The sequence below is a fragment of the Callithrix jacchus genome, chromosome 17 (assembly GCF_049354715.1).
Source record: "Callithrix jacchus isolate 240 chromosome 17, calJac240_pri, whole genome shotgun sequence".
Taxonomy (NCBI): Eukaryota; Metazoa; Chordata; class Mammalia; order Primates; family Cebidae; genus Callithrix; species Callithrix jacchus.
This window is the reverse complement of record NC_133518.1, coordinates 46,156,585-46,171,356: the sequence shown is the minus strand read 5'-3', so window position 1 is coordinate 46,171,356 and position 14,772 is coordinate 46,156,585. Positions and strand designations below refer to the sequence as shown.

Below are 14,772 nucleotides of genomic sequence, written 5' to 3'. Positions count from 1 at the left end.
ATCTTCAAAAATACTTTAGTATTAGCAATCCATCACGCAGCATGAGGGGCAGCATCTGTGCAACTTAATCCTTGCTAGTAATTAAAACTATGGGGTGAACCATGCCAAAAATGACCTACAGTTACTATAGTTACATGAAAATTAAAGCGAAAGCTAAAACACAATATGCAAGTCAACAGGGTCATACTAATCTCAGCAAATTTAAGACTTTACATTTACCAATGTTTAGTTTTAAAGTAGTTTATTTCCTGAAATCTTATATATCATCTTCAATTTCAATTTTTATTTGACAGATATTAAAAGCAGACTGGGAAAAATATTTATAATAAATGAAAAGAAAGCATACATAATAATAAATACAATGACTTGATTTTGTAAAACAAAATATAATATAGCCATATTGTATACACCAAAATGTTGACAGTGATAGCAAGTCCTTAGAGGCAAAAATCCCTCTTACTCATCTTTATCATCCCATATTATAGCAGAGTGCTTGGCACAAAGTAGATGTTTAATAACTGTTTATTATAACAATAGAAGTGAATACTGTATGAATGTATGTCTTTTAAAAAAAATACCCAGTCAAGTAAATATATGAAATTTTAATGTTTGCATCTGAAACATATAAAAGCCTAAAGTCAATACCTAACTAAACTTCTCTTGTGTAATTTCATTATTATAAAATTAAGTCTTTAGTCAAAAATTCATCTGTAAAAATAGGGTCTCAAAAATCACGTATCTAAATATAATACTAAGACAAGTAAATTGTCAGCCAGGCGCAAAGGCTCACGCCTGTAATCCCAGCACTTTGGGAAGCCAAGGCAGGTGGATTGCCTGAGGTCAGGAGTTCAAGACCAGCCTGGCCAACATGGTAAAACCCTGTCACTACAAAAATTAGCCAAGTGTGGTGGCATGCGCCTGTAGTCCAGCTACTTGGGAGGCTGAGGCAGGAGAATTGCTTGAACCCAGGAGGCGGAGGTTGCAGTGAGCCAAGATTGTGCCATTGTACTCCAGTCTGGGTGACAATAGTGAAACTCCATCTCAAAAAAACAAAAACAAAAACAAAACAAGTAAATTGTCTTAAGCTGCATCATCATCATCATCATCATCTACTGCAGCATAAATGGCTTGATTCCTCCTCTTAATTTTCTTTCTTTGTTCAGGTTCATGTTCACCACTCAGCCTCTTCAATGGCACCTTGCTTAAGTCCTCTCCGTTTCCTGACTCCACAGTCCCACCAGGTTTCCCCTCTCTATCAATTGTGGAATCCACTGTATCATCAGAAGATACAATCATAGAGCCTGGCAAGATCCTGACATCAGAGAAACTTGCAGAAAAGTCAGAAGCTTGATCAGAAGGTTCTACAGATGGTGTATTCATGTCACTATGTGCACTTACAATACTATCTTCATCTTCTTCATCTAACATTATTTCATCTGGATTAATAGAAGACAGAGCGGATGTGTCTGTATTATATTCACTCCGGTCTTCTCCAGAGTCATTACTTTCCACATCATCCTGTTCCTCATCTTCACCACACAGGTGATGCTCTGCCTTGGACTTCTGAAGTCTAACATTGATGTCTGTGATGCCAAGCTGGGTACAAAATTCAGTAGTCTGAGGACTGATCCTATGAATCTGCTGCATTTGTGTCTGTGGTTTGCTAGGATCATAACAAGCAGCTGTTACACTAAAGTTACATGGAACCTTGAGGTCATGATTCAATTTTTCCAATACTTCTTTCATAGCTTCTTCTGTTGCACTATAATCCCACCTATAAAAGTATAAAACAATAGCTTTTTACATTTTATCAGCTCTAAACAATAAATGATGAAATCTAATTATAGACTTCAGGTGCAAGGATGAAAATAAGCCATCTATCAAGATTCCCTTTTTAAAGTTATAGTTAATTTAGCCAAGGACCATTTAGAAATAAAAATAATTCTTAGAGAACGCCATCTTTAATACTCCAAAATAATTTTATTGTGTGGACTATATATTTACCATATTATAGTTTTATGTACACTTATTCACATACATTTATTTGAGATAATGCTCAACATTTTGTCTCCTTTTTTTTTGTCTCCTTTAGATGGAAAACCTGAAAACTTTGAATTGTTCTGACACTCATTCAACAATAATTCCCCTAATTAAAAATAAAAATGGAGACCAGACACAGTGGCTCATGCCTGAAATCCAGTACTTTGGCAGGCTAAGGCAGGTAGATTGCTTGAGCACAGTAATTCAAGACCAGCCTGGGCAACATGGGAAAGCCCCATCTCTACCAAAAAGACCAAAAAACTAGCTGGGCATGATGGTGTGTGCCTATGGTCCCAGCTGCTCTGCGGGCAAGGGTGGGAGGATCCCTTTAGCCCAGGAGGCGGAGGATGCAGTGAGCCAAGATCCAAGATCACGCCACTGCACTCCAGTTTGGATGACAAAGCTAGACCCTGTTTCAAAATAAAACAAAATAAAGATGGAAGTCACAAAAATTAGGCATGCAATGGAAAAAGCAGGTCCTAAATAAGGTCTGACTTACCTTGCATGAAGGCCATTATTTTCAGGCATATTCCATAGGTGCTCAGTCACATTAATAAGATCATTTGTAGCCCTGAGAATAGTGAGCCATTCAATATCATATTCCAAGCAATCAGGAGCACTGGGGTCATGTTCTATTTCTAATATCTACAGGATGAAATCAATGTTAGGAAATGCATATATATTCTTAATAGTCTAAAAACTTTTAATATAATTTAATAAAATAAAAAATAATTTAAATTTAATTTCAATTATTTAATTTTAAATCAATACATTTAATTTTAAAACATTAGTAACTAAAATACCCCCAAATAATTCTCAGAATACATAAATTACAAAGAGCACAAAAAAATTCCAAAAGGAAAATTAATTTTTTTTAAGTCACTGGAAGAGTACAACTATATTATAAAACCACTTCATTCCATTTACCTGAAGAAAATCTCTATGCGGTAAGCATTTGTCCAAGGCTAAAAATTTGGTTGTTCTGGCTGTCTGTCCTTTATCCTTTTCCTGGACAATATTAATCATGATTTTAAGAAAGAATGTTAAAACAATCACAGGTAATTCATACACGGAATAGGACAAAAATAATCTTTATTACACATACCCCTAAGTTGTGTGTCAAAGGAATGACTTGTTACTTTTCCAAAATAAGTTAATTCTATACCCACTTGTACAATAATAGAAAGGCACTTAACTTCTCGGGCCTTCAATTTCCATACAAAATTCAAAGCAAAAACTAATGATGATGATGATGATGATGTTAACTCAAAGCATAAAACCCAAGGATTAAAGATAAACAAAAGAGCTTAAAAGTAAACTGGCAGAACTAAAACTGTACAATTTTTAGAAGAACCCATAGGAGAAAATCTTTCTAATTCTAGGTTAGGCAAAGATTTCTTAGCTACAACACCAAAAATAGATGTGATATGTCCACAGAATGAACTATATTACTCAGCAATAAAAAGGAATGCAATATTGATATAAGCTACGACATGAGTGAATCTCAAAATCAAGCAAATGAAAAAAATCAGTTGCCAAAGACTATATATTTTATGATTCCATTTAAATAATGTTCAGGAAAAGCAAATCTATAGAAACACAAAGCAAGTTAGTGGCTGCCTGGGGCTGAGGGTAAGAACCAGGATTACCTACAAGCAGGCACAAAGGATCTTTGGGGGTGATGGACATGTTCTAAAACTAGATTATGTGATGTTGGCACAACTCTGTAAATTTAAAATCACTGAATTGTTCACTTAAAATGTGTTAATTTTTTTTTTTTTTTTTTTTTTTTTTGAGACAGTCTTACCCTGTTGCCCAGGTTGGAATACAGTGGCATGATCCTGGCTCACTGCAATCTCTGCCTCGCAGGCTCAAGTGATTCTCATGTCTCAGCCTCCCAAATAGCTGGGGTTGCAAGCCAACACGTATGCCAACGTGCCCAGCTAATTTTTGTATTATTAGTAGAGGCAGGGTTTCGCCATGGTGGCCAGGCTGGTCTCGAACTCCTGGCCTCAAGTGATCCACCTGTCCTGGCCTCCCAAAGTGCTGGGATTATAGGCATGAGCCACAGCGCCTGGCCAAAACATGTTATTTTAATGGTATGTAAATTACACTCCAATAAAGTTATTTTTTTTTCCAAAAGTGAATTGACAGAAACATGGGGGAATTGACAAACTTGTAGGTCATTTTGGAAAAGGTTAAAAAGTGACCTACTGAAAGTAGTAAGGCACATGGAGGAAAAAACAGGAAAGCAAGCAATGGTATCTCCTGCTGAGGACCAAGCATCAGTTCAGTTCTGGTGAGATACAAGTTGAATATGCCTTATCTGAAATGCCTGGGACCAGAAGTGTTTTAAATTTCAGATTTTGGAATATTTTCAGCATACTGGTTGAGTATCCTTAATCCAAAAATCTGAAAATTGTGTGTCATGTGAGTGCTCAAAAATTTCAGATTCTAGAGCATTTCATATTTCAGATTTTCAGATTACAGATGCTCAATCTGTACTAAGAAAAATGGAAGGCATAGAGATTACAGGCAGATATTGGCAGCAAAGCAGTTCCAAGAAAAAGTGATCTTTGATGTTGGTAAAGGGGCTAAAATAGAAAGTGGCAAAGTGAGGAGGCTGAGGAGCCAATTCTAAAAAGGTCAAACATATCATTAATGCAGAGATACAATGAAAAGAATAACCTCTCCTTCTCCCAGTGAAACTAGGAAATGAGAAGAATAAATCCACAATGGAAAGGGGCTACAGAAATATTTTCAGACAAAAGCTTCCAAACTGTGTTTGAGGAACACTGTTGAAGTGTACCTCTAACACAGAAAAGTGTTTGGTTAAGTACGTTTGGGAAGCATCACATTCTACTCTTGAGAAAGGCAATGCCCATTAGTGCAATAAAGACACTCAGAAATTCTCTAGATGTCTCCAAGAAGAAATCTGTAACTCTGTTAACCCAGCATTTTCTTTTTTCTTTCTTTCTTTCTTATTTATTATACTTTAAGTTCTGGGGTACATGTGCAGAATGTGCAGGTTTGTTACATATGTATACACGTGCCATGGTGGTTTGCTGCATCCATCACCCCGTCATCTACATTCGGTATTTCTCCTAATGTTATCCCTCCCTAATCCCCCTACCCACTGCTATCCCTCCCCTAGCCCCCCACCTCCCAACAGGCCTTAGTGTGAGCTGTGTTCCTGTGTTCTCATTGTTCAACACCCACTTATCAGTGAGAACATGTGGTGTTTGGTTTTCTGTTCTTGTGTCACTTTGCTGAGAATGATGGTTTCCAGCTTCATCCATGTCCCTGCAAAGGACATGAACTCATCCTTTTTATGGCTGCATAGTATTCCATGGTGTATGTGCCACATTTTCTTTATCCAGTCTATCACTGATAGACATTGGGTTGGTTCCAAGTCGTTGCTATTGTGAATAGCGCTACAATAAACATACATCATGTGTCTTTATAATAAAATTATTTATAATCTTTCCAGTATATACTCAGTAATGGGATTGCTGGGTGAAATGGTATTTCCAGTACTAGATCTTTGAGGAATCACCACACTGTCTTTCACAATGGTTGAACTAATTTACACTCCCACCAACAGTGTAAAAGGGTACCTATTTCTCCATATCCTCTGCAGCATCTGTTGTCTCCTGATTTTTTTAATGATCACCATTCTAACTGGAGTGAGATGGTATCTCAATGTGGTTTTGATTTGCATTTTTCTAACGACCAGTGATGGGGAGCTTTTATTCATGTTTGTTGGCTTCATAAATGTCTTCTTTTGAGAAGGGCATATCCTTTGCCCACTTTTTGATGAGGTTATTTTTTTCTTGTAATTTTTTTTAAGTTCTTTGTAGATTTTAGCCCTTTGTCAGATGTAACCCAGCATTTTCTAAACAGTTTTCCTACAGAATACTTTATGGGAAAGTCAGAGTTCAGCCCGAATCAGAGGTGAAAGGAAGAAATGCATACTTCATAGAAGTCCAATTATAAATATATATTTATTTTCTACCTTCTATCAAGCACATCATCCATGCAGTTAAGCAAAGGAAGCGGGGGGTCATCCTGGATTCTCTCCTCCCTCAGTCACCAAAATCCCTCTAGAATCTGCTTCATTCTGTGTATTCTCTCTTTGTCTTAGGTTAAAACCTTCTCTTTTGCTTAAATAGCCTGCTCTGCATCCCATTTTTTTTATTACTCCAATCCATGCACAACAATGCTGTCAAACGAATCTTTCTAAAGTGAAAATCTGACTTCATCACTCCCCAAATTTCCCCATCATCTCTGGTTAAAACCTGAACTCCAGAGCATGGCCCCTAGATGGCAGTTATGATCTAGCTCCAGCTACATCAGTCCCTATGCCTCAGACCCACAGGAACTACCTACAAGTCCCCAAATGCCCCATGCTCTCAGACCTCTAGCCTCTGCACATGCCAGTCCCTCTAAATAAAATATCCTTACAGTCTATTTCTTCCTGGCACTTCAAAACTCAGTTCAGCTGTTGTCTTTTGAAAATCTTCTCTATCTTCATCTCCCACGTTCCCATCCCACCACAGTATGGCTTAGGTGCTCCCACAGCCTAAGTTTTCTCTCAAACTTATTTACCATTTTGTAATTGCTTGTCTTTTCCCAGCTCAATCACATATTGAGCTACTCACAAGAGTTAAGTTATCTTTCACTTTTTTCTCTGACTTTACAACTGTGTCTGGTCTATAGATGTCCAGTGTGTGTTAAATGAAAGAATAAATATTTTGTTTTCTACCTGATGCTGCATCAAGGCGGCAAACTTCACATGAAGGTGGGCAGAAAACCAATAAGTAGGTTTTAGATGCTCTAAAAGCTCTGAGGCAGCTGGACTTCCTAATGTGTTATTTTCCACTTCTTGTCGGAAAAAAGATTTAGTCTTGAGAAGCTGCTTCTTATTTCCATAATGATATATACTTCTTGGCCAATCATGAGACAAGAATATATCTATAGGCTGCCTCAGCTTTCAAAACAGAAAAAGAAAAGAAAGAAAACTCTTAAAACAGATTAACAAAAACAATCCCCTCCCTTCTCTCTACCACCATACCACCATTCACCCACTGAGATCTCTAGAATTCTGTGTAATTCATTCTAAGGACACTTTAAGGGAGTCATAAAAATACTAGGCTACTCATTGATCTAGGCAAAGAGAAGGTACATTTTTCTCTGCTCATAAATCATTCTTATTTTCAGTGGCAAGGCAATAGAGACACACTCTAGACTGCCAATCATCTAAGATCTTTAGCACTTAGTTTCTAAAATATATAATACCCATAGTTCTTTTCCTTTTTGGTAAAGAATAACTGTTTTGAAGATCCAGAGACACCAGATTTCATATGACCGCTAACGTATTTGATTCAGTAAACCCAAAGATTTATCAGGGAAAAAAAAATTCTAATAGGCTCACATAGTTTACACTAAAAAACTGTTTACTACATACATTAGTATTTAGTTAAACAACTAAAGGAAACAAAATATACTCCAGACTCCAGCCTGGGCAGTATGGTGAAACCCTGTCTCAAGAAAAATTAGCTGGTGATATGTGCCTGTAGTCCAAGCTACTCGGGAGGCTGAAGTGGGAATATCACCCAAGCCTGGCAGATTGAGGCTTCAGTGAGCCAAGCCATGATCACACCACTGCACTCCAGCCAAGGTGACAGAGTGAGACCTTGTCTCAAAAAAAGGAAGAAAAGTCATGGTTTGGAAATGGCATCTAAGTTGGGTCTTAAAGGACTGGTAAGATTTAGATAGGTGAAAGAGAAAATCTATTCAAAGGACTGTATGCACAGGGCATAAAGTAAACACTTGCAAACATCCGTAGGTTCCTGCAGAGGTTCTAGAGACAGTGTGAGGGACATAAGTGCAGTCAGGCAGACTCTATCACTAAACTTCGGGAAGTCCTGGGCAGGTTATTTACCTGTCTGAGCCTTGGCTTCTCATTCTTAAAAGAATGAAATTAAGAGTAAGACCCATCTCATAGGGTTTGAGTGGAGATTATCTGAAATACCAAGTGTGAAGTTTGCTTAGCCCAGTGTCAGCAATGTAGTGGGCTCTCAAACAAAAACTTAAGTTTCACCTACTCTGCAATTAAGCAGTGTTTCCATATCACCTTTACAATTTTCCCATTTCCTCTATCATCTTTACTATTATGTATTTTCTATTTAACACCATTACTTAATTATTATTATATAAAATAAAATGTTTATTATAATATTTTCTTTAAAATATCACTTTTTTTCTTTTAAATATCACTTTATTTTAATAGGTATTCTTTAGCCTTACCCTAAGTAATAATATTTGAAATCATGAATTAAATGTTTCATTCTTACTAAAATAAACTCATAATTATTGAAGTAAAAAAACATTGCCAGGCACAGTGGCTCATGCCTGTAATCGCAGCACTTTGGGAGGCCAACGCAGGCGGATCACCTGAGGTCAGGAGTTTGAGATAAGCCTGGCCAACATGGTGAAACCTCATCTCTACTAAAAATACAAAAATTAGCCAGTGTGGTGTCAGGCGCCTGTAGTCCCAGCTTCTCAGAAGGCTGAAACAGAAGAATCGCTTGAACCCTGGAGGCGGAGGTTAAGTGAGCCAAGATTGCACTACTGTGCTCCAGCCTGGGGGACAGAGTGAGATTCCATCTCAAAAAAAGAAAAAAAAAAAAAAAATATATATATATATATATATATATGTATATATTCATCTGTGAACCTCCTAAAAACTCGAGATCCACATTTTTAAAATGCTGAATTTTTTAAATGCTGAATTGCTCTTCTTGGAAGTACTATACCAATATGACCAAAATACATTTTTGTACAGAATTACTTTAAAATTTTTTCAAGTCTGCTGTAATGCACTTTTTACATACCTGTTTTAATTTATAGACTTCAATATTTCTCACATGATATATACTCCTGACTGTAGATGAATTATAAGGGGGGCATTCAAAATGACCTTTGATTGAAGAAGAAAAATAAGCTATATTCAATTATTTTAAATACTGCAAATACAAAGACATATACACAGCTCTCCAAAATATCATGTACACCTTCAATATATGTGATTTTAAAAAGTTATCTAGGAAAATGCTTTTAAAAGATGGTGGACTGCCATCCCCTGTGCAGGCTCAACTAGGGGCGAATCTGCTTCCTAAGGTCCCAAACATGGCTGCTGACACACTTCAGTTACTTTCTAACTGTTGACTGGAGACTATTTCCTTATGCTCCCAATATTAATAAAATAACAAATTATTGTTGTTTTAAGCCAAAAAAGAAATATGTGTATTATATGCATAAATGATATCCCTGGGATAAAACAGAAAACCCAATTAACATCTTCTCAAGAGTGGTTCCAATTTGTGCTCACACCTGCCACAAACAAGACAGCCTATTTTGTATCTCCATTCCAACAGATTAAACTAATGAAGAGCCAAATGGCAGGGAACAAACTTCTAACAGTTACATTCAGGATGTAAGTTTCAGCTGTCAACTTAATTCATGAAATTTGTGAAATCAAGGTGAATCCAAGCTACTCCTTTAACTTTAAAATAAAGGTATAATTCATTCAGACACAATGAAATGAATAAGCAGGGTGGTACACTTATATAACGGAATATTATTCACAAATGAACAGATCAGATTACATGTATCAACACAGATTTCAAAACATGTTAAACAAAGAAGCAAGTTGCAGAAAGATACAAGCAACATAATACATTTATATGAAGCTTAAAATATACTGTGTGGTACATTGTTTAAAGCTCTTATATATGTACTAATGATGTAAAATAATCAAGTAATTGATAATCACCAAATTCAAAACAGTGACTGCCTGGCAAAGAGAAGGAGGGAAGAAAAGAAGGGAATGGGATTGAGGACAGATAAACAATGAACTTTAATTGTATATATACTGTTTTATTTCTTAAAAAATCAAAATAAAAAATAGCAAAATACTAAGACTTGATAAAACTAGATCAAGGATACAAAGACATATGAAAAAGTCAAACTATATATAATGCTTCAGTTACTCTGGGGCATGCAAGTTCTAAAGTTTAAAAATAATTCTCAAAACAATACCTTTTCGATAGTCATGAGATTTAAAAATACCAGAGATTCCACCGATCCTTACACCTCGGTATTTTACCACACCAGCCAAACCTAAAACATTACAGTTAAATAAAATCACTATAGGCAAAAGGCATCTCTTCACACTGACTGAATAAACCATTCCATTTAAATGGAATCTGAGTTCTAAAATTATTTGAAAATTAAGCACCAAGACGAGGTTACCTTTTTTATATAATAATATGCCAGCAGTATATTAGTGATATAACAAAATATAAAGGAGATGTCTGGAATTAGATTAGCCAAAAGACTAAGCAGATTCTGGAAGGGACAAATGAGATAGTGTGCTGAACGTGAAACAGACATAACTTTGTACCTAACTGAATACAAGAGTGAGGTAGTGAGAGGAGGGAAATGTCCCATGATGGATTTATATGTTATAAACCTGAAAATCAACAGGCATAAGGTATAAAGAAGCTGCAGCTTCGTCTTTAAAAAAAGAAAAAAATTAAAAAAAAAAAAAAAGAAAAAAGAAGGCCAGGCGCGGTGGCTCACGCCTATAATCCCAGCACTTTGGGAGGCCGAGGCAGGTGGATCACGAGGTCAAGAGATCAAGACCATCCTGGTCAACAAGGTGAAACCCCGTCTCTACTAAAGATACAAAAATTAGCTGGGCATGGTGGTATGCGCGTGTAATCCCAGCTACTCGGGAGGCTGAGGCAGGAGCATTGCTTGAACTCAGAAGGCGGAGGTTGCAGTGAGCCAAGATCGTGCCATTGCACTCCAGTCTGGGTAACAACAGCGAAACTCCGTCTCAAAAAAATAAAAATAAAAAAGAAGCTGCAGCTTTCTAATATCATTTCTGAATGATCACATTCTGACAATTTCACTTTTTCACATTATAATATAGGATGAATACATTAAAAGATGATCAATAAGTAGTAAAGTAGGGAAACTAAATTTCTGAAATTACGATCTCGTCAAAATCTATAAACAGTTCTAGAAAGAATATATATTTAAATAAAGGGATGGGGCTGGGTGCGGTGGCTCATGCCTGTAATCCCACCACTTTGGAGGCCCAGATGGTCTGATCACTTTGAGCTTATGAGTTCAAGACCATGGACAACATGGTCAAACTCCATCTCCACAAAAAAAGTACAAAAAACAAAAAAATTGGCTGGGCATGGTGGTACACGTCTGTAGCCATAGCTACTTGGGAGGCTGTGGTGGGAGGATGGCTTGAGCCTGGAAGGCAGAGGTTGCAATGAGCTGAGATCATACCACTGCACTCCAACCTGGGCAGCAGAACCAGACCTTGTCTCAAAAAATAAAAAATAAAGAGATGAAAAGGCCATATAGTTTATAGGGGCTAATATTGAGACAATCTAATCAAATCTGTCAATCTAAAAGCAGATTATAGGAAATCCAAAGGATAAAAGGTTTTTGGTTTTTGGTTTTTGTTTTTTTGAGACAGAGTCTCACTCTGTCATCAGGATGGAGTGCAATGGCATGATCTCGGCTCACTGCAACCTCTGCCTCCCGGATTCAAGCAATTCTCCTGCCTCAGCTTCCAGAGGAGCTAGGACTACAGGCCCTACACACCACCATGCCCAGCTAATTTTCTGTATTTTTAGTAGAGATGGGGTTTCACCACGTTGGCCAGGATGGTCTCCAACTCCTGACCTCGTGATCAGCCCGCCCTGGCCTCCCAAAGTACTGGGATTACACGGTTGAGCCACCTCGCCGAGCTGGTCTTCTTTTTAATTCAATAAAAACTGTGATAAAAAAAGAAGCGACTACAAATAGTGCGCGAGGTCTTTGCAATTATATTAGCTAGTGGTTAAAACACTAGATGAAGGGTGTGGTTTCATGCTCACCTATTTAATAATTAAATAGTTTACATTTTCAGGATTAACTATTTAAATTAATGATATTCTCCAAACACCATACATCTCAAGAAACAACCCAACTAACGCAAATCCTGATAGGCTCTTCCATCCCAGGAAAAAAAATTATCCACAAACACATACCTAAATAATAAATGTTTGGTGCTACCCATCCACCATAGGGTAACTCTTGTAAATGATTTGAGGCTTCATGGTTTCCCCCAATGAAAAGTGTGAGAACTGGGGCCTTCTTCTCTCCAGAATAATACCTAGAACGTAAGAGCAAAATCAGTTACCACAAGTAGGCATAGCAGAAAAGCAAATAATTTCCGAAAAACAAAACCAAAAACTGACGTCATCATAAAAAGTTAAAAAGCTCTTTCAAAAGGAAGTGCCCAGTACCCATCCTTGCCCTTAGGAATGAAGAGCTTCCACCTTGGGCTTCAGGTCAGTGTACTTTCAATTAAGTCAAGAACTGTATTGAGTTCATTGCCATAACCTCATCTTTTAGAACCGCAACAAGCACTTAGCAGGCGCCCAGTAAAAACTCCTGGATCATTAAATGAATTCCAGAGTCCTATCAAGTACAAGGTAGCTTCTAAACCTGTCAGCTCCTTCCTCCAGGTTGTTCCCTCCCAGGCTTCAATCCCCTGTGAAATGGATAAGATGGTTGTATGGAAAGAAGGAAAGTGACATTTCCTAAGCGCCAGGTCCTAGAAACACAGAGCGAACAAAGACAGGATCTAAGGGAAACAGGCAGCCAGTGATAAGAGGGAAATCGAACACAGTCCCACCCCGCATAGCCTAGTCCCGGCCCGGGCCGCGTCCTCACCTGTAGAAGGTTTGCATGTGGCGGTACTTGGGCGGCACTGCCATGCAGCGTAGATCCGCCTCGTTGCGCACCGCCTGGAAGTCGCCGCAGCACAGCAAGAGGTCGACAGGCCCCGGACCGCGCTGCTCCGCCAGCGCCAGCGTCTCATAGATCTTATCCAGCTCACCGTGGCAGCAGCCGGCCACAGCCACCCGCATTCTGCCGGCCAGAGGAGGGGAGCGCTGCCTTCAAGCTCTACACCACAGCCAGCCCAGGCCCGACTGACCGCTCAGCTCCCGCCAACTTTAATAAGTAGAGCTGCCAACTGTCGTAGACTCCTGCAAAATAACTCACTTCCGGTTTCCAGATCTCGCGCGAGAGAGACCGGGAAAGGTAAACCTAACTCCAGGATCCCAGGGAAGTTTTTTTCTTTTTACCTTTTTAAAAAATATATATTATTGTTTTATGCAGTCAACAGTTATTTGTATATACATTCACAAACGTACTCTTTTCAGTCTTGCTCTTTTCTTCCTGGATTTCCATGTTTCTCTTTGGGATCATTTTTCTTTAGTCTGAAGAACTCACTTCAGTTTTCCTGTTTGTTTACTGTAGGGCAAGCACAGGTGAATTTTTTTCTAGATATTTGTTTGTTTAAAAATGTCTTTCCACTCTTGGGAAAATGGTGATGCCAAGCGCGGTAGAGCACGTCTGTAATCTCAGCTACTCTGGAGGCTGAGCCAGGAGAAAGAGAGATTTTGTTTCACCTTAATTTATAAAGGATGTGTTTACTGAGTACTGAATACCAGTTCAGCAGTTTGGGGTTTTTGTTGTTGTTGTTTCTTTGTTTTTACAAAGCATTTCAAAAATAGCGTTCTATTGTCTTCTGGCTTGCATTATCTTCTACTGAGAAGTCACCTGTAAATTTCATTGAAAGTAATGTGTCTTTTTCTTTGCTGTTTACTGTTTTATCTTTCTCTTCCTTCTCTCTGTACTCCTTAAAGCTATTTTAATATAATATGGCTGAGTGTTGTGGGGTTTTTTGTGTGTGTGTTTTTAAACCTATCCCATTTAGGCTTTTCTAAATCTATAGCTTGGTATCTTTTCAGTTTTGGAAAATTCTTGGCTAGTATCTCCTTAGATATTGCTTTATTTTTTTCTGTCTCTTCCTACTCCTTTGGAATTTTTTCCCTGATATTTTTTCTGTCTTTTAATTCTGTTCCATAGTTCTCATTCTTATCCACGTTGTATTTTGGATAGTTTCTAATAACCTCTCTTTACTAATTCTATTTTGTTCTATGTCCAATGTACAAACTCATTTATTAATGCTTTAACATCGTCCTTTTCAATTTTAGGATTTATATTGTATTCTTTTCCAGTGAAGCTAATAGTTTAAAGAACTTCTTTATCTTTTAATTTATTTCCTTCATCTTTTCCTCTCTTGCATATATTAATCATAGTTATTTTAGGTTGCCTATCTTCTAAGCCCAGTATCTTACTTATCTGTAGAGCTGATTCTATTGTCTGTTTTTGTTTCAATGGATTCTTAGTTTAAAAATCTCGATTCTTGACTAGGCGCAGTGACTCATGCCTATAGTCCCAGCATTTTGGGAGGCCAAGGCAGGTGGATCGCTTGCAGCCAGGAGTTCGAGACCAGCCTGGCTAACATGGAGAAACACTGTCTCTACTAAAATTACAAAACTTAGCCAGGGGTGGTGGCACACACCTGTAATCTCAGCTACTTGGGAGGCTGAGGCAGGAGAATCATTTGAACTTGGGAGGCAGAGGTTGCAGTGAGACAAGATTGCACCACTACACTCCAGCCTGGGCTACAGTGATCCTGTCTGAAGAAGAATAAATAAATAGGCCAGGCGCGGTGGCTCACGCCTATAATCCCAGCACTTTGGGAGGCCAAGGCAGGTGGATCACGAGGTCAAGAGATCAAGA

At 38.0% G+C, this 14,772-nt stretch overlaps 1 protein-coding gene across 3 annotated transcripts; it reads right to left on the bottom strand.

The window, feature by feature from the left end:
* Positions 1–224: 224 nt before the first annotated feature.
* Positions 225–13,158, bottom strand: DBR1 (debranching RNA lariats 1). Of its 3 annotated transcripts, XM_002759579.7 has the most exons (8): positions 12,850–13,158; positions 12,162–12,286; positions 10,144–10,224; positions 8,937–9,022; positions 6,806–7,030; positions 2,968–3,048; positions 2,540–2,685; positions 225–1,774 (listed from the first exon to the last, which is right to left on the bottom strand). In XM_002759579.7, the coding sequence occupies exons 1-8, from the start codon at positions 13,044–13,046 to the stop codon at positions 1,081–1,083; spliced, it is 1,635 nt and encodes a 544-aa protein (XP_002759625.4). In that variant the 5' UTR covers positions 13,047–13,158; the 3' UTR covers positions 225–1,080. The 3 variants fall into 3 exon arrangements, with proteins under 3 accessions (XP_002759625.4, XP_078210273.1, XP_054102859.2); XM_078354147.1 differs by lacking the exon at positions 2,968–3,048; XM_054246884.2 differs by lacking the exon at positions 6,806–7,030.
* Between the last annotated feature and the right edge of the window lie 1,614 nt (positions 13,159–14,772).